The following is a 16827-nucleotide window of genomic DNA, read 5'->3' as shown; positions in this document are numbered from 1 at the left end:
AATGAAGCACAAAACATTATTAGGAGCAAATGGGTCTTTCGCATTAGGAAAAAGTTGGATGGATCCATCGCTAGGTACAAAAGCATGTCTAGTGGCAAAAGGTTATCATCAACGTCTCGGCGTTGACTTCTTTGAGAGCCAACAACCATTAGACTTATTCTCTTATTTACAATATTCAATGGCTGGAATATTAGGCAATTGGATGTCTCCAATACCGTTCATCATGGGGATCTAAAGGAGCAATTGTTTATAGATCAACCTCAAGGATTTGTTGAGAAGGACAAAATGATATATTTTTGCAAATTGGCATGCTCCGTATATGGCCTTCGTCAAGTTCTGAGATAATGGTATAAGTGACTCATAAGTGCCTTATTAAAGTGTGGTTTCAAGATATCCATAGCTGGCTTATCTCTTTTCCATTATAAGAGTCATAACATGTAAGCATTTTGTCTTATTTATGTTTACGATTATGATGGGCAATAATGAAACACACCTCCAATAACTAGTCAACTCACCCTATGGCGAATTCATGAGCAAGGACTTGGGTATTTTGGACTATTTTCGAACGTTGAGGCCACAACCACACCATCGAGTATCATTCTAACTTAGTCCAAATACATAAGTGACTTACTTACTAAGGCCAATATGAACACTTGGAATGACATCTTAACCCTAGCTATCTTGGTGACAGACTCAACATTAACAAAGGAATCCAACTATGATCCCACTCTATACAAAATCATAGTTGGCAGCTTATAATACCTTATATTCACTAGACTGGACATCTTCTTTTCCATTCATCAAGTCCCACAATTTGTTTACTCTCATTCAGACAAACATTGGATAGCTGTCAAGCACATCTTCTACTATCTCTGATCCATATAGAATCATGATTTGTTCATCTCTATATCAAAGGATTTTAACCTACATATTTATATAGATGCAGAGTTGGCTTGGAACCTTGATTATTAAGAGTACATCACTAGCTTTGCTATCTGCATGGTCCAAATCTTACATCCTTGTAATATGATACCAACAACAATTTGTTGGTTAACTCACGGCTATTTTTTACTCACCATCTCTCAATTTATATGTGTTTAGCATAGTCATCTATCAACTTAAATTTGTATCCCTAAAATCTCTAAATTTTAGATTAATATATAAATAAATTTTGATACAAAAAATGTTAAATAATAATTTAATATTAAGTATATTATTTTGGTACAGTGAAAAAGAAAAACAAATCACAAATAATAAAGTAAAATAATAACATGTTATTCATTATTAATTATTTTATATAGGACTAATCATACAAAAAAAAAAAAAAACTATTGCATGGTTTTGTTATTTAATCCAAATGTTTCAATTTTGACAAAATAAGTCAAAATTGGGATGTTTGAAAAATTTTTATCCAAATTTGAAATCCAATGTAGATGGGTTGTGTCTTTGTTGAGATGACATGCCATGTGATTTATTTTATTATAAAAATGTGAAATCCACTTGACACTTCATATAAAAAAACAAATCCTCACTCTCTCTCAAGAGCTTCCTGAATCAGAATCGGCAATATAAATATTCCATAAATCTGCCAATTAGAAGGAAGATAAGGAGTTGACAGCCCAGGACAAAAATGAGAAGGCACCACTGTTATGAACAAAGAAAATGGGAGAAAGAGGATCGTCTTTGTGAAAATCTACCAAATGTACTCAATTTTAATGCTAAATACTTCTTGAAATACCCTGATTAATGTTATGAAATAATGTACTGAGAAAAGAATGAAGAAGGTATTCTTCATGTTTTTGAATTGTCAAAGAATGTCCCCTGGACTAATGAAAGTTTTACTAGGGCAACAGAACTTACCGGATGTTCTATTAATTTGAAATCAAACTCAAGGACAGAAAGCACATTAGTTTTAGTGGTGAAATGACCAATCCCAAATAGACCCCCCATAAATCCAACAATGACAGCATGTGAAAGAAAGTCCATACGAAATCCCAACCTGCAGATATTCTGAACTATTAGTTAGGAGTGATAACCAACAAAAAAATACTAAAGGATTTCTCAAGAAAATAGAACTTCTTTTGAAAGAATATTTTTATAGAGTACCTAAACAATCCAAATACAGCTTGGAAGATGCCGGCAAAGAAGGTAACAGTAAAAACAATCTATCTATATGCAGTAGGGTCAGTTGCAAGATCATCTATTTTTCAGATCATAGAGGACAGCAACAGCTACAGGTCTAATGGCAATTTCTGTTGAACTCACCATTAGAGCATATATCAGGGGAGAATAACACTAGCGTCCAAGTCCAAGAAATCCAACGCTGTGGGATAATATTAGTACTCTACATTTCCAAAAGGATATTATGATAGAATTGAATTCAGTAACTTACATAGGCCATACTGAGGATCAAGTTTTGATAAAATATGCTGGATTCTGATTTTGGTTTAATATGTATTTATAGTGCAGATTCTGATTTAGGAAGCTTTTCACAGAGAGAGAGAGATTAATTTTTTTTAATTATTATATCTTATGTTAAGTGGTTTTATATTTTTATAATAAAATAATCCACATGGTATGCCACAGAGACACACTCGCTCAAAATAGATTTTAAAACTAGATAGAATTTCTGTAAATCATTTAATTTTGCCTTATTTTGTAAAAAAAGTTAAAAGTTTTGAATTAAATTACAAAATCACATAAAGGTTTGGCTTTGTTGTAGATTAGGCCTTTTATATATATTGTAATGATACTAGAAATTTGTAAAAAAAATGTATATTATTATTATTATTATTATTATTATTATAGAAAGAAAAAGCTTACATATATAAACAAAAAATTTTAGAAAGGCTAATTAAGTTTAATACTCGATATGCCATTATGCCAAAAAAGTAAAATTTTGTACATTTACTTTTACAGTTAAATTATCAAATATCATACACGAATTTTATGGAAATCCTTTCCCTTCCTTGTATAAAGACACAAGCTTCTCACTTAAAACCTCTTGCTCCAATTTATAACTTCCTTTTGCCTGCATATTTCAGAATTTGCAAAAAATCGTTTTCTTAAACATTCTAATTTCTTGATTTCTTGGTGTTAAAAGAAAACAGAGCCCAGGGAGTAGGAGATCCAATGGCCACACAAAGGCAGGCGGGCATAGACCCTGCCTTACTGGATTACATAATCGAAAGGCTAACGGAGGTCCGATCAGCTAGGCTAGGCAAACAGCTGGTGGAGCTCTCGGAGACTGAGATCAGAAAGCTGTGTCTAGCTTCTAAGGACATCTTTCTTCAACAGCCTAATTTGCTTGAGATCAAACCTCCCATCAAGATTTGCGGTAGGCCATATATAAACATCAACGAGTTCTATCATGAATACATGCTCTCTTCGCATTCTTGTCTTTGTAGATCTATTTCTGCTCTAGCTTCCTCATGCCCTTATTTCACAATTAATTGGAAATGAGAAACGGTGAGGCAACCGAAACACCGCTTTTAAGATTTTTTTTTTCTGTGTTTCAGGGGACATTCATGGCCAATATTGTGATTTATTAGGGCTTTTTGAGTGTGGTGGTTATCCCCCTGAAGCCAATTACTTATTTTTAGGGAGCTATGTTGACCATGGGAAGCAAAGTTTGGAGACAATATGCCTTTTGCTTGCTTATAAGATCAAATATCCAGAGAACTTCTTTCTTCTGAGAGGAAACCATGAATGTGCTTCTATGAATCGGATATATGGATTTTATGATGAATGTAAACGGCGTTATAATGTGAGGCTTTGGAAAATCTTTACTGACTGCTTCAATTGCCTTCCTGTTGCGGCACTAATAGATAAGAAAATATTGTGCATGCATGGCGGTCTTTCCCCTGATTTGGCAAATTTGGATCAAATTAGAAATTTGCCTAGACCAACTGATGTTCCAGACACTGGTTTACTATGCGATTTGCTCTGGTCAGATCCTTGTAGAGATATTCAGGGTTGGGGAATGAATGACAGAGGAGTTTCATATACTTTTGGTCCTGATAAGGTGTCAGAATTCTTGACAAAGCATGATTTAGATCTTGTCTGTCGTGCAAATCAGGTTATTTACCAGCTTACCTCCTTTCGTACGTTTGTTTATGATTCTTCTCTTTCTGGACACTGACATGATTCTATCTCACTTTTTTTTTTTTCTCTCTCGGGGGTTGTATGGGTTTTAGTTTGTGGAGGATGGGTATGAATTCTTTGCAGGAAGGCGGCTTGTCACTATTTTTTCAGCTCCCAACTATCGTGGTGAATATGATAATGTTGGTGCCATGATGAGCATAGATGAAAATCTGATGTGCACCATTCACATTTTGAAGCCTGTTTTGAGAAAAAAAAAAAAATGACAGATGCAGCATCTTTGATCCCTAGACATTGCAGATGATGATAATGCTTATGTTGTTTATGCGTTTTGTGTTCGTTTGTGGATTCTTGTTTGTATCTTCTTTTTGCCCCATCTCAGTTTTCTTTCTTCTTTAACGCAAGCCATTTTCTCTATATTAATGAAGAATATGCATTGTTTGTATGCTTGTGGAATTGAGTTCAAAGATCAATCATTATATTTATCCTCTAATAAAGATTGCACTTGGTCCAACTAAGAATTTGCATTTGGTTATACTTGGGCATATGCTTTTAACTTCTATTAAAATAAAGTCTAAATGATTTGTATGAATATTATCTTTTAAATATTTAATAAATTTATCAATTAAAATATTTTATTAATAAAAATTATTTAAAAATACGACTAATTAATTAAAATAAACTATAAAAAAATTTTTCAATTTTATTTAAATTTTTAATTTAATTAATTTTATCAATATTGTAAAATTATTGTTAGTTTTAGTTTATTTACCTAAATTAGCTAAAATTTAAATGAAATTTTGATAATTTTAATCAATGTTTTTAATATAAATTATTTTTTAATTTATCATATCTGAAAATAATTTGAAAATATAATTTTTTTATTTTTATTGAAAATAAAATAAACAAAAATTTGTGTATATATAAAAATAAATTCTAAGCTCGATTAAAGTTATATTTTTATCAACATCAATAATTTTTTTTTTTAAATCTATAAATTTGTAACCAATAAAGTGCTTGTTATACTTAAATTAGATAAAAAAATTCAAAATTTTAATTTTAATATTTAGTTAAATCTTACCTGTTATTAATATTTTTCTTAAAGAAAAGCTACAAATTTATAAAAAAATAAAATAATGATATTATTGAATAGAATTAGAATTTCGTATCTATCACATTTTTTATTTAAGTAAATGTTTAATTTTTTAATCATTCTGGCTTCTTGGGTTTTGTTGTTAAAAGAAAACATTGGATATCCAATGGCCGCGGAAAGGCTGGCGTACATTGACCCATCCGAAGTGGATTATATAATCGAAAGGCTAACAAAGGTCCGATCAGCGAGACCAGGCAAACAGCTGGTGGAGCTCTTGGAGACTGAGATAAGAAAGCTGTGTCTAGCTTCTAAGGATATCTTTCTTCAACAGCCTAATTTGCTTGAGCTCAAAGCTCCCGTTAAGATTTGCGGTGGTCCACCCATATAAACATCAGCGGGTTCTTTCATGCATATATTCTCTTTTTGCACTTATGTCTGAAGAATTTAACTAATAAATTTTGTAAATGAGCAAAAGCTATATGTTTCATTGAATAATGGTATGTTTATATACAAGTAAAAGAATGCTCTCGAAGCTATTTTAGAAGAAATCTCTATGCTACCCTCCCGCATTTACAGGTGATTCTAACTAATTTACAACAACTTGTAACGCCATTCTTAGCTGGAATGAGCAGCATGTGGGAGTGATTGATTCTCTGCTGCTTCGATGTTTTGAGAGAAATTGCAGGGGTAAATTGGGCCTAAGGAATAATGGAGTTGCAGAACTGAACTAGACCCAAGCCAAAGCTAGATAGGCTTGTAAAAAATTAACTGCTGGTCCACTTTCACCCATCTCATACACATCGTTTTAATCCCATTAGGCCCCCCCTCAAGATGGAGACACATGGATGTCATGTATTCCCATCTTGAAGAGGTGCTCGTTAAATAAAACTGAAGCCAGAGGCTTTGTGAAGATGTCGACGAGTTGGTGCCGGGATGGTACATGCACGGTGCTGATAAAATCTTTAGTCAGCTGATCTCGGACCACATGACAATCGATTTCAAGGTGTTCAGTCCACTCATGGAAGATTGGGTTAGCAACAATCTGTTCTGCCGCTTTATTCTCACAATGCAAAGCAATTGGAAAGGGTATCTGTAAACCAAATTCACCTACAAGATAGCTAATCCATTGTAATTCACAAACCGTCATCGCCATGCTCCTATACTCTAGTTCAGTCGAGGATCGATTGATGGTGGATTGCTTTTTAGCTTTTCATGAGATTAAGGAGGGCCCAAGGAAGATATAGAACCCAGTTATCGATTTCCTGGAAATAGGGCAAGATATCCAATCTGCATCACAAAAGGCTCTAAGCTTTAAATCATTATTTGATGGATAAAACAAGCTCTTCGATGGACATCCCTTCAAGTATTTTAACACAAGGATGGCAGCATCCCAATGAGTTCTTCGAGGGGCTTGCATAAATTGACATTGCTGCTGAGTTGCATAAGAGATATCTGGCCTCGTAAGCCCCAAGTACAACAATCTTCCCACTAGCCATCTGTATTTATCGGGGTTTTGTAGCAATTCTCCTACTTCATTGCCTAATTTTAATCCCTTGGGCAAGGGGTAGGTAGCTATCTTGGCATTTTGTAAACCTGCATCCTGGAGAATATCTAGGATGCATTTTCGTTGATTTAGAAACATCCCCTTTTCTGACCTGGCAAATTCAAGCCCCATAAAGTACTTCACATACCCCAGGTCCTTAATTGTGAACTGTTTATCCATAAATTGCTTAACTGCTATAATTCTTTCCTCATTTGCTCCTGTAATCAACAAATCATCTGCATAGACAAGTAAGGCTAGAAAATCATTTCCAGAACCTATAGTAAATAGGCAATGATCAAATGCAGATTGGTGGAATCCAAAACTCTGTAATTTGGCAGTCAGTTCTTTATTCCATTGTCTCCCTGCCTGCTTAAGGCCATAGAGACTTTTCATGCGCTTACATACTTATCCCTGAGCTGCTTTAGTATATCCTTCTGGGGGCTGCATGTACACATCTTCATCTAGATATCCATGCAAGTATGCATTGTTGATGTCAAGTTGATGTATAGGCCAGTTGAACTTTGTAGCTACAGCCAAAAGTAATCTCACATTGACTAATTTAGCCACTGGAGAAAAGCCGTCATGATAATCAATCCCTGCTAATTGGTTATATCCCTTGGCAATCAATCTAGCCTTATATTTATCAACTGTCCCATCTGGTCTGTACTTTACTTTGTATACCCATTTAGATGCTATGGCCTTTTTCCCTTGTGGAAGGGTGGTAAGTACCCATGTATTGTTCTTCTCTAGTGCCTCTAATTTAGTTTGCATTGCAAGCATCCAATTGTTGTCCTCCCTAGCTTGGTGGTAAGTCTATGGCTCATGTATGGTAGACACATTTGCTATGAAGTTTATATAGTCATGACTATGTTAAGGGTTAGAAATAAAATAAGGGATAGTGGGTAAAGAAATTGTACTTGCAGGATCATTGGAAGTGTTAGCAAGTGGGGCAGCACTTGAGTTTCCATTTTCAATGTGAGCAACAAAATCATTAAGCCAACTAGGTCTTATAGTAGTCCTTGTACTCCTTTTGATAGGTATAATAGTAGTGGATTCTAAATCTAAGGGAGGGTCATTAGTGGAAGGGGAAGAAAGTGAATCAATGTCTGCAATAGGTAATGTTGTAGAGGTAATTCGTGACTCATGTAGGTCAGGTGTTTGACCAGAAGTAGGATGAAAATATGTTGGTGGTGGTGATTCAGTTTCAAAAAATGACAGAGGGGTGACACCATCATCAAGTTGCTCATTAGAATTTCCACTTGAGTATGGAAAGCAATTTTCATAAAATACCACATCCCTTGAAATAATAATTGCCTTGTTTTGCAAATCATATAATTTATAGCCCTTGAAACCAGAGGCATATCCAATGAAAACACATTTTAAAGCCCTTTGCTCAAACTTATGTTTTTGTGGTTTAATGTTAGTTGTAAAACATAGGCAGCTAAAAATTTTGAGATGGTCATAATTTGGTACTTTATTAAACAAAACTTCATATGGAGTTTTTCGATTTAAAAATGTGCTTGGCATCCTGCTTATGAGGTAAGTAGCAGTTAAAATACTTTCCCCCCAAAAACTCTTTGGTAGATTAGAAGTAAACATCAAAGCTCTTGCCACTTGAAGCAAATGCTTATGCTTTCTGTCCACAACTCCATTTTGTTGTGGAGAGTAAAGGCAAGTTCTTTGATTTATTATTCCCTTTGATTTGAAAAGAATTGTGCACTATTGATTTACAAATTCTATGCCATTATCTAATCTAATCACCTTGACTTGCTTCTGAAATTGCGTTTGTATCATGAGTAAAAATTCAGAAAGTGTGTTGCAAACTCTAGTTTTATCATGTAACAGGTATGTCCAAGTCACTCTTGAAAAATCATCAATAATAGTAAGAACATATTTGGATTGTGAAATAGAATGCACTAAGTATGGTCCCCATAAATCAATATGAATTAAGTAAAAAATAGATTCTGTTGCAATTTTACTCTTTTGAAAACTAAGCCTTTGTTGTTTGGCAAGTGGGCATATCTCACATATTTGATGATCTTGATTCGTTGGTTTTATTGAGGTGATATCTAATAATTTGGTGCTTGAAATATGTCCAAGTCTGGAATGCCACAATTCAAAAGAATTAGGTGTAACAGAAGATTGGTAAACTTCATTCATTTGCAAAAGAGGTTCAGTACAGTGAGTCTTAGAAGTAGGAACATACCTGCTACCAGAAAATCCAGGATTACGCTTATTTCTAAGAGACCTACTACTTATTATGTATAATCCTCCTTGCTGCTCCCCCCTTATTATCACTTCCTCAGTCACTTGGTCCTGTAAAAGGCAGTAATTAGTGACGAATTTAACATTTATTTTGGAAGTTTTGGCAAGTGCACTGACTGACAATAGATTGTGTTTGAAGCTTGGTGTGTAGAGTGTGTTGTATAGGTGTATTTTTGGGCTCAAGTTAATGGTTCCACTGCGCAAAACTTGCCTTGTGATTTCATCTAGTAAGGTAATTGTGCTATGGCCATTTAATTTTATAGGGTTATGAAAAAGAGTGAAGTCATGACTCATGTGTATGGAAGCTCCTGAATCTACTATCCAAGAGCCTCTTTCCTCACCATTATTGCTAGAAGAGTAGCTACATGGATTTTTACCTACAGCTTGCCTCATTAACAGTAGGGTTTTGGTTTTGCATGTACTTGACTATTTCCTACTAGATTATGCTTGACCAGTCAACACTAGCCTTCTCAATTTTCTGCTCAGTCTTGCCCTCAATTTCAGCTACCTTTTCATATGCATTTGCTGCTATATTACCCTTGCCTTTCCCTTTCTTTTGTTTAAGTTTAGTAAACCATTCTAGATAACCATTTAGCTTAAAACACGTTTCTCGTGTGTGGCCATTTCCATTACAGTAATCACAGGATCTATTTTCCCTTTTTCTAAATTTCTTCTTCTTGCCTTGAGATTTCTCCTTCTGGAACTGTCCCTTTACTGCCATGACAGAATTAAATTCATCACTTGAATCAATGTGAACTTCTCTTTGCTTTTCCACCCTTAACACCATGGAATAAGCTTTGTTCACACTTGGTAAGGGGTCCATCAAGAGAATTTGATTTCTAGTTTGATCATAAGTTTCATTCAAACCCATCAAAAATTGTATAAGCTTGTCCTCACTATTAATCTCATCCATTTGTTTTGAAGCCCCACATTTACAAATAGGTAAAGGCTTAAGGCATGACAATTCATCCCATAATTTTTTAAGTTTAGTAAAATAAACCATAACAGATGCATTTGATTGAGTCAGATTGCTTATCTCTCTTTTGAGTTGATAGAGAAGAGGTCCATTACTTTCTCCAAACCTCTATTTGATTTCTTCCCATAGATCTTTGGATGAAGCAGTATAGATAAAGGCATCCACCTACTCTTTTGAGATAGAACTCAGGATCTAGGAGGTCACCATGCTATCCACCCTTTTCCATTTGTCCAGTGTAGCAGGACCAACAGCAGGCATTTCACAGCTCCCATCAACAAATCCAAGCTTGTCCTTGGCCCTCAAAGCAAGCACTATGGATCTACTCCATGATAAATATTTTTTCCCAGTCAGAGGGGCACTTACAAGTATCATGCCTGGGTGGTCAGAGTTGTGTAGATGAAGAACACCATTTTCACTGATAGTAGCCTGAGTACCAGTGCCAATGCCAGTCCTAGTCCTAGATGTCTCGGTTATATCAGCCATTCTCTAGAACGGCTTAAGGGCAGAATGAAAGAAAGGTAATTAGAGGGTTGTATTTTACTAAGAAGAACAATCTATCAGTAGCACAGGTTGTGCTCTGATACCATGAAGAATTTAGCCAATAAATTTTGTAAATGAGCAAAAGCTGTGTTGACACCATAAGCTCAAAGGAGCATAGATTTTGATGATAACAAAACTCAACTAGAATCAAACTAACCTTGTTTGAAGTGTTGTGCTTTTCAAAGAACAAAGAAAAAGACTCAAGGAATTCATGATGGATTTGTGCTTTTAAAGAAAGGATGACATTTTAAGATAACACAGGATGAATTAAATGAGATAAAGGAAGAAAAGGTTACCTTCCAAAGCTGCATTGAAGACCAAAATTTGAAGGTACATGTAGTATCGACAACATATTTTGGTCGAACCCCGAAATCGATCCCCAGCACCAAGTCTCCATTCATTTTCGATCTTTCTTCATAGGGATCAAACCGACACCAAGTCTCCTTGTTAGTCAATCACATTTCCGGTCTCTCTTCAAAGAAATTGAACCACTACCAAGTCTCCATGTCGTTCAAATCCTTACCGATCTCTCAAACCAATTATCAGGTCTTCTGGCCAGTCAATCAAATTTTCGATCTCTCGTCAAACGAAATCAAATCAACATTAGGTCTTCGTGCCATCCAGTCTTATTTCTGATCTCCTTTTTATAAATATTGCGGATAATTGTTTAATAAAATTAAGGTTTTAATTCGGCTTAATGTTGCTTCCGATCTTAAGTGTTCAAATCAGGTTTCCAATTTTAATAATCTTGAGTCCCGTTCAGTGTTTGTTCTCAGCCGATCTCATGCTTACAATGTTTTTCTGACCTCTTATACTTAGATTAATAATCACTTTTAAGTTTGATGTTCTAATTGGTTCAGACAGTCAGGCGCTTGTGCAATTTAGATACTTTCCGATCACATCCAGTCATTGAACAAAAGAGAGAATTTCATTTCATTTCAAAATAAAATACAAGTCATTCGGCTGGAGGATCACCCCCAGCCTGTTCTACATTTCGCTCACCCTCTCTATCTCCCTCAGCTTCCTCCTCGCTCTCCTCTTCGTCTTGGGGAGCCAGGTCCACCATCCAGGAAAAGTCCTCCTCGGGATAACGCTTCTTGAGCTCAGCCAAAAGGTCCCCGTGGGCGTTCACATAAGCACTGGCCTCCCTCGTCACTGCCTCTTCTTCTTTCGCTCTAAGTTCTTCAGTGAGGCAAGCGACATCAGCAGCTCGGAGCGCTCGAGCTTCTTCAAGAGCATGAGCCTGCTCGGTCAATTTATCCTCATAGAATTTCATCCGCCCCTCAATTTCAGCTATATATTCCCGGGCGGATGAAAGTTGAGCTCGGGCAGAAGCCGCTTCCTGACTCATCTTCTGGATCCTCTGCTTCAAATGATGAGCCTTTTCCCTGATAATATGCTGGTTCACTAAGCTCTCCACGCTCAAGCTCATCGTCTGGGTCAGGAGGTCATCGATATTGCCTTGGGTCAGCCTGTTCCGATCCTCCTGGAGGCAGATGGAAGCTCCTAGAACCTTTGCCAAGCCCGAATTCTCCCGTACAGATTGGTTCTTCTCCAGGGAGTGAATCAGGACTTGAGCGCCGCGGGAAAGGGTCCGCGAAGTAGGTTGGGAAGGACCCCCTTCCGCACTCAAAGCAACCGGTGGAGGTGGTGGTGGCTTTTCTTATCGAGGCAGAGACCGAACCACTTCTATTTCAGGGATCTTTTATGTCTATTTTCATCTCCAATTGGTGGCATATCAATTGGACTTGTAAAATTTAAGTTTTGGTCCTTCAAAGTGGGTTTGCAGCATGACCTACGAATTTGGTTTAATTTCCTACTATTCCCACACAACTTATTTGGTCATAATTGACCATTATTTCATTCCACAATAGGTTAAACATGCCATTTATGCATTTCTCCAAATTTTGGTTCATAAACCCTAGCATTCAAAACCCTAACTCATCACTTTCATGCATTTAACTACTTCTAATGGTTTTGATGTTAATCATTTAACTAAGTAGAGTTTCTAAACTCATTCAATTGCATCATATTCATGCAAGCCATACTCCTCTCAAGCTGCCCCAAAATTCAGTTTGTTCTTCCCCACATTTTTATTTCATTTTAACACATTACAAGCTATTTCAACAACTAATGATGCATCTAAATGAAAAAAATAAGGAGTTTAATATACTAACCTTTCTCAAAGCTTCAAAACCCTATCTTAACTCTTCTTTCTTCTTGTAATCTCCTTCTTAAGTTGCAATAACAAGTTCTAGGGAGGTTTTTAAGGGAGTTATTAAGGTTGAGTGGAGGAATAAAGCTTGAGTGCAAGCTTTAATGGAGGATGGGCAATGGTGAAATGAAGAAAAAAGTGGGGCGGCAAGGAAGATGGAAAATGAGGTTTTTAATTTTTTTTTTCTTTTTGTTTTCTTTTATGTTTATCCCTTTTTGAAGACCAAAATTCCCAATTAATAAAATAATTTAAATTAAACCTTTATGACATCATACATGATGTCATCCCTTTGACTTTTCCAACCTCTTTCCTTTTCTTTTTTTCTATTTATTTTTTTTTCTATTAGTTCTTTAATTTAATTCTCGATTCTGAAATTTTATTTTCTCCAATTTTATTTGACAGTTAGGTCAGGAGTCAGCTCTCGGGGTCAATTGACCAAATCACCCCTCGCTGGTTCATCCCGGTTTGCAAATAATCCAATATTTCTTCCGGCTGCCTGACCTAATTATTTGACTGACTTAACAGTTCTTTTTCATGATTTTCTCTTTTCCACTGTGTTCATAAGGGTCCTAAGGACCGCAGCGTCACTTTTTACGGTTCGAAATTTGAGTTTAAAACGACTTCGCAGTCGTTCCCGAGGAGGTCACTCATCGCTGTGACTCTCGGCTCGTTTAACCTCTTATGTTCTGTTTTTATTATTTGTAGTTAACTAATTAAACATTACTAATTATTTGTGTTTATGGTTTCTCAAGTTGTCTTAAGTGTGGCTCTAATCTCCTTAATTGTCCGGACCGACACCGGTCATCGGAACAGTGAAATCTACCAGGCTATGCAAACGGGTTGTTACAAAATAATGAAAGCCCCCTCTAGCCATTTCTTTAAACGGACCACATACATCACTATGTATTAGCTCCAAAATATTTTCAGCTCTTAGCCCTTGTCCAACAAAGGGTGATCTAGTCATTTTGCCTTGAAGGCAAGATTCACAAGTTGGAGTAGGCTCAGAGCCCAAAGAGGATAGAATCCCCATTTTCTCCAATTTTGCAATCCTATCTTCTGCAACATGACATAACCTTAAGTGCCAAATATATTTTGAACTTGAGTTGGTTTTCACCATGGCATTGTATTCTTTTAGATCACTTGCATTCAATTTGTGTTTATCATTATTATCCAAATAATAAAGACCATCATTCATATAACCCGAACCAACATATTTATTTCCAAAATAAATATTGCAAACATCATCTGTGAACTGAAATTCATAGCCATTTTTAGTCAAACTAGATATAGAAATGATGTTCTTAAAAGCATCAGGTACATATAAAATATTATCCAAACACAAAACATGTCCAAACATGTAAAAAGATTTAGATCCTATGGCTAAAGCTTCAACAGTTGAGCCATTGCCAATCCGGACTCTAATATCTTGAAAACGCAAGCTGCTACTATTTGCTAGTTCCTGCATATCATTAGAAATGTGAGAACTGGCACCAGTATCTAAAACCCAAGCTGTAGATGAACTATGAGTATCATCAGAATCTAAATAACAAGATATGGACATACCTTCCGAAGGTGTATCCTTCTTGTCCTTCAGAGAAGCAAGATACTTTGGGCAGTTCCTTTTCCAGTGCCCATCCTTTTGGCAGTGGAAACACTTTCCTTTGCCTCCATCAGCTTTAGTCTTCCTTTTCTGTTTAGCTATTTTCTTGGAAGGACCAGGAATCTGAGGTTTCTTTTTCTTATTGCCCTTATTCTTGTTGGACTTTCCAGCAGAAGAAGATGCAACCAAAGCTACCTCTTTTCCTTTATTGCCTGGCATATTCTTTTGGGCAATAACCAGCATGTTGAGTAAACCAGCTAAGGTGCATTCCTGTTTAGTCATATGAAAATTTGTCACAAAATTCCCAAAAGACTCAGGAAGGGACTGAAGTATCAAATCAGTTTGTAGTTGGAAATCCATGTTGAAGTCAAGATGTTCCAACTGCTCAATCAGCCGAATCATCTTGTGGACATAATCCCCAACATTCTGTCCCTCAGACATCCTCATACGGAATAGTTGTCTAGATATCTCATACTTAGCATTCCTGCTGTGCTCACCATACAACTCTTGTAGGTGAAGGAGGATCTCACTCACACTCTGTATGTTCTCATGTTGCTTCTGTAACTCATTACTCATGGAAGCAAGCATGTAACACTTAGCTCTCATATCATGCTCCTTCCACTTGTCCAAAGTTTCATGTTCCTCTTGTGTGGCCTCTGGAGGTAAGGGACCAGGAACATTTGAATCTAGAACATATCCTATATGTTCAAGGTTCAGGACAAGTTTCAAATTTCTTAGCCAATCAGACAGATTAGGTCCTGTCAACCTATTGTGATCAAGTATGCTTGCAAGGATATTGGATGGTGGTGGTTGTTTTGTGCTCATTTTTATCAGAAAATTAATTGCAGAAAATAACCAGATTAATTAGTAAATGTATCATGTAATTAACCAAAATGATTATGGTCTTTTAATCAAATTGGTCCTCCCACTAACTTAGCGAATCCTACACTTCCAAAGTAGGAAACGGAAATCCTAGTTGGATGGATTTCTAGTGGGTGATTGAATCTTATAATTCTATTGATCATCCTCAGGTACATCCATTATTGGAATTACAATAAACTATAAGTGAGCAACTCCTTGCCCATCACATCTCATGTGAGGTTCAATCCTTTACCTAGCCCCTAATGCTCAAAATCTCAGGTACATCCATTATTGACTTATCTTGCATTAGTTAAGTTGATCCCATTGAGCCAGTAATTATGCAAATAATTTTAATGTCCTCAGGTACATCCAATATTGGCCACTAAACCATTTACATATTTACAACATCTCATGCTTAACAATTAATCTTAAGAAAATCTCTTAAATTAATTGCATCTTATGCAACTATTTAAAATTTCTTAAAATAATTGCCCCAATGGAGGAGGGGCTATGTTATAATTACTTTAATTATAGCATTTCCAACTTAATCATTTGTTTGGAAGATTTTATGGTCATTCTAATTACTATTAAGGTCTCACTTTGCACATTATCCATTTAGCATGCATATATCATATAATTGCATACATTCCCATACATCTCATGCATTCATGGATAAGCAGTAAATATGGTATGATCATGGACTTTCTAAGGGATTTAATTCTGAGCCACCAAGAATTGAATCAGGGCATTCCTAGGTGCATTTCATTCATTCATTCATTTTACAAGAGTTGCTGAAGGAGTACATAATCAACACTTGATCTTGAATTCCTCCCACTGGTCCCACCAATGCTCTTGACCTCCTTGAACTTCTTGCAATCCAATATTACATGGTAATCCTTGGCATACCAAGGCGAATTTACAAGAACTTAAATAAATGAAATTACAACCCAAAAATTATTACAAACTTAATAATACATGCCCAAAATAAATTAAAATAAATTAATTAATTTACAATCCCAAAGAAACATAAAAGAAATAAATCCAATTACATTGGTCTTTTATAGTCCATGATCATCCATCATGCATATCACTATTTAACAATTAAATAAAACATACATACTTAAATTAAATTGAATATCTCATATTCAACTTAAAAATCCAGATTTGAATATGATTCAAATAAATTTAAAAATTCAGATTTGTATCTCATTCAAACAAATTTAAAAATTCAGATTTGAATCACATTCAAACAACTTTAAAAATTCAGATTTGAATCACATTCAAACATTTTTTAAAAAATCAGATTTGAATCACATTCAAATATTTTTAAAAAAATCAGATCTGAATTTTATTCAATCAATTTTAAAAAATCAGATTTAAATATGATTCAAATAACTTTAAAAATTCAGATTTGAATCACATTCAAACAACTTTTAAAATTCAGATTTGAATCACATTCAAACAATTTTTAAAATTCTGATTTGAATCATAATTTAATTGTGTGATAAAAAATCTAATTAAATAATTTAATTAGACATAAAATGGATCTTAGATCATACAACAATTGCACATTCACCATCCATTTACCTTTGCACACCATTGTGATGCATCAACCATGCGCACCATGGTGTTC

The 16827-nt window shown here is 35.4% G+C and overlaps 2 protein-coding genes across 2 annotated transcripts; one reads left to right on the top strand and one right to left on the bottom strand.

Annotated features, from left to right (window-relative positions):
* Positions 1-3060: 3060 nt before the first annotated feature.
* On the top strand, positions 3061-4546 carry LOC110659809 (serine/threonine-protein phosphatase PP1 isozyme 4). The gene is made up of 3 exons (XM_021817860.2): positions 3061-3337; positions 3519-4078; positions 4197-4546. The coding sequence occupies exons 1-3, from the start codon at positions 3133-3135 to the stop codon at positions 4365-4367; spliced, it is 936 nt and encodes a 311-aa protein (XP_021673552.2). The 5' UTR covers positions 3061-3132; the 3' UTR covers positions 4368-4546.
* Positions 4547-6404: 1858 nt separating this feature from the next.
* On the bottom strand, positions 6405-7130 carry LOC131176080 (uncharacterized mitochondrial protein AtMg00810-like). Its single transcript, XM_058141195.1, has one exon. It carries the CDS (start codon positions 7128-7130, stop codon positions 6405-6407), a length of 726 nt encoding a protein of 241 aa, XP_057997178.1.
* Between the last annotated feature and the right edge of the window lie 9697 nt (positions 7131-16827).

Source organism: Hevea brasiliensis, chromosome 18 (genome assembly GCF_030052815.1).
Source record: "Hevea brasiliensis isolate MT/VB/25A 57/8 chromosome 18, ASM3005281v1, whole genome shotgun sequence".
Taxonomy (NCBI): Eukaryota; Viridiplantae; Streptophyta; class Magnoliopsida; order Malpighiales; family Euphorbiaceae; genus Hevea; species Hevea brasiliensis.
This window is presented reverse-complemented; position numbering and strand designations above follow the sequence as displayed.

Coding starts and splice junctions, on each gene's coding strand:
- LOC110659809 (XM_021817860.2), top strand. CDS start 3,133: ATGGCCACACAAAGGCAGGCGGGCATAGACCCTGCCTTACTGGATTAC. Junction 3,338..3,518: donor ACCTCCCATCAAGATTTGCG/GTAGGCCATATA, acceptor TCTGTGTTTCAG/GGGACATTCATGGCCAATAT. Junction 4,079..4,196: donor TTGTCTGTCGTGCAAATCAG/GTTATTTACCAG, acceptor TATGGGTTTTAG/TTTGTGGAGGATGGGTATGA.
- LOC131176080 (XM_058141195.1), bottom strand. CDS start 7,130: ATGAAAAGTCTCTATGGCCTTAAGCAGGCAGGGAGACAATGGAATAAA.